Here is a 2,161-nt window from a genome sequence, read left to right as displayed (position 1 = left end):
GCTTTGGACATGTTTTTTTTTTTATGAGAGTATAACATTATAACATGATATAAAACCCAAAAAAGTTGTTTTTACATGATATTGCCCCTTTAAAAAACAAGTTTTTCTCCGACAGTTGGATGTGAAAAACTGCGGTTGTTAAAGCTTCTCTCTGTGCGACGTGCAGCGAGAGGAGAGGAAATGATCCCGCGACACGACGTAAMATGGATGAGGAAATTTTGAGGATTATAATTTTGTCTACACGTGTTTTAAAATGCTAGAATTTCTTTATTATATTTCGAACTCCTCCTGCTCAGTTGTCTCTGCACTCGCAGCCCTGTTGACACAGGTGCGATGATGTAATGATAATAGGACGGTAGAGGGTAAATTTCTACAATAGGCCAACTTCATACCGTTTCTGCTGTCTACCGCTTATACTGTGCAGCCCTACATCCATCCATCCATCCATCCATCCATCCATCCATCCATCCATCCATCCATCCATCCATCCATCCATCCATCCATCCATCCATCCCTCCATCCCTCTGAGACCTTTGGTGCTTCTTGACAGTGAATTGTGCAAAATTGAGGACAAACAAAGAAATCTAAAACCAAACACACACAGCACCTGTCATTGACGCCTGTGGGAGTGAAGTCCAGCTTGTGTTTGGTTTGAAAGAGGAGCAGTTTGGCTCTGATCTCCACAATGGACGGAGGCTGGACTGGTACTGCCACGGCAAACAAGGCCAGCTGAATCCTGTTAGCTGCCCCGTTGTCCCTCGATAGACTTTGGCCATGGAGATACTTTAGTCGCCCCTGGAACTTTAGAGCCTATTTAAGAACATTAGATACATCAAATCATGTTTTCCATTTTCTCCTTTTAAAATGGTGTTTTTACAAAGGGATTTTAGGCCCACCAGAAATCCAGAGGAGTTATCCAGGAGACARCGAAAGCGACAAACGAAGCTCCTCTCCAGGAAGGACGAGTTGTCTGGGGGAAGCTGCTCAGGGTTGTAGGTCACTGCATTACTACAGCTATGTGAAACTGAAATGGCAGGCAGAGATGAAAGATTCATTTATTATCAAAAAGAAAAAAAATTGTATAGGTCTTCTGGACGGGTTCTTCTCTAATGAAACGTTTCGTCTCTCCTCCAAGAGACTTCTTCAGTCTGAGAGCCTGAAACTCTCAGACTGAAGAAGTCTCTTGGAGGAGAGACGAAACGTTTCATTAGAGAAGAACCCGTCCAGAAGACCTATACAATTTTTTTTCTTTTTGATTTTTTACCTGGATTACTGAGATGCATCAGGACATTCATTTATTATAACTCCATCAAACCATAAAGGCAACACAACAGAAAGCTCAGCATTCAGTAGAAACTTTCTTTAATCAATAGGAGAACTGAAAAGGAACTCCTTTTGAGAAGAGAAGTTCTCTTCTGGCATCTCCTTCTCCTCACCCASTTTAAATGAACAAAAACGGTTGAGCTTCTAAAATTTCGATCCCAGGAGGACTAAATTTATCCATTCATGCCAGTTTAACTGCACTTACGGTCTGCATCCACTGCAACAGGCTGAGGGTTCAGAGCGAAGTGGAGCTGCTCTCTGAACAAGGCTCGGTCATCAGTGTGGATGAGCTCAAACACACTCTGGTGGATCACATCTGACTGCAGGCACACAAAACAGCAAAGCTAAACAAAGAGTGCAGTTCTGAAACAGTAATCTGCTAAGGCCGGCGTCACACTACAAGAAAATCAGGCCGATTTTTGCCTTTCCGACAATTTTAAGGAAGTCCAGATTATCCTGATGGCTCTAAAGATAATCATAGCAGATATTCCCACCGTTGGTGGTGAGTTAAGAGTGATCTAGTTGGCTCGGAAGGACGTCGGGACCGCTCCGACCTCAAATCGGGGATATTCAACATGTTTGATTTTTTAGCCCGATTTCACAATGTGTGTAGTGTTCACCCGAGCTCTCAGCCTGTTGACTGAGACGTGTAGCCAATCAGAAAGCGAGGTGAYGTAAACAAAAACTGTCATGACTCACCAGAAAGTCTGCTGGATGTTAAAAGTCCAATGGAATTGTTTTTCCTTTGGTAAAAATAGTCTTCAAGCGATCCACATTGTTTCTTCCTTGTTGCAAATGTTTATTTACTCTGACCTCACGTCTCTCTGGAGGTCATGTG

At 42.9% G+C, this 2,161-nt stretch overlaps 1 protein-coding gene across 2 annotated transcripts in view; it reads right to left on the bottom strand.

Moving 5' to 3' along the window:
• ahr2 (aryl hydrocarbon receptor 2) overlaps positions 1 to 2,161 on the bottom strand; it is a 74,026-nt gene that overhangs the window by 10,066 nt on the left and 61,799 nt on the right. For both annotated transcript variants that reach the window (XM_014031051.1, XM_014031052.1), the window contains exons 5-7: positions 1,529 to 1,643; positions 897 to 1,024; positions 608 to 810 (exon numbers count right to left, since the gene is read on the bottom strand). In XM_014031051.1, coding sequence (XP_013886505.1) covers positions 608 to 810; positions 897 to 1,024; positions 1,529 to 1,643 — 446 coding nt within the window. The remainder of the gene's footprint in view (positions 1 to 607; positions 811 to 896; positions 1,025 to 1,528; positions 1,644 to 2,161) is intronic.

The sequence above is a fragment of the Austrofundulus limnaeus genome, unplaced genomic scaffold, assembly GCF_001266775.1.
Source record: "Austrofundulus limnaeus strain Quisiro unplaced genomic scaffold, Austrofundulus_limnaeus-1.0 Scaffold1170, whole genome shotgun sequence".
NCBI lineage: Eukaryota > Metazoa > Chordata > Actinopteri > Cyprinodontiformes > Rivulidae > Austrofundulus > Austrofundulus limnaeus.
The sequence above is the reverse complement of the archived record's forward strand: the minus strand, read 5'-3'. Positions and strand labels throughout refer to the sequence as shown.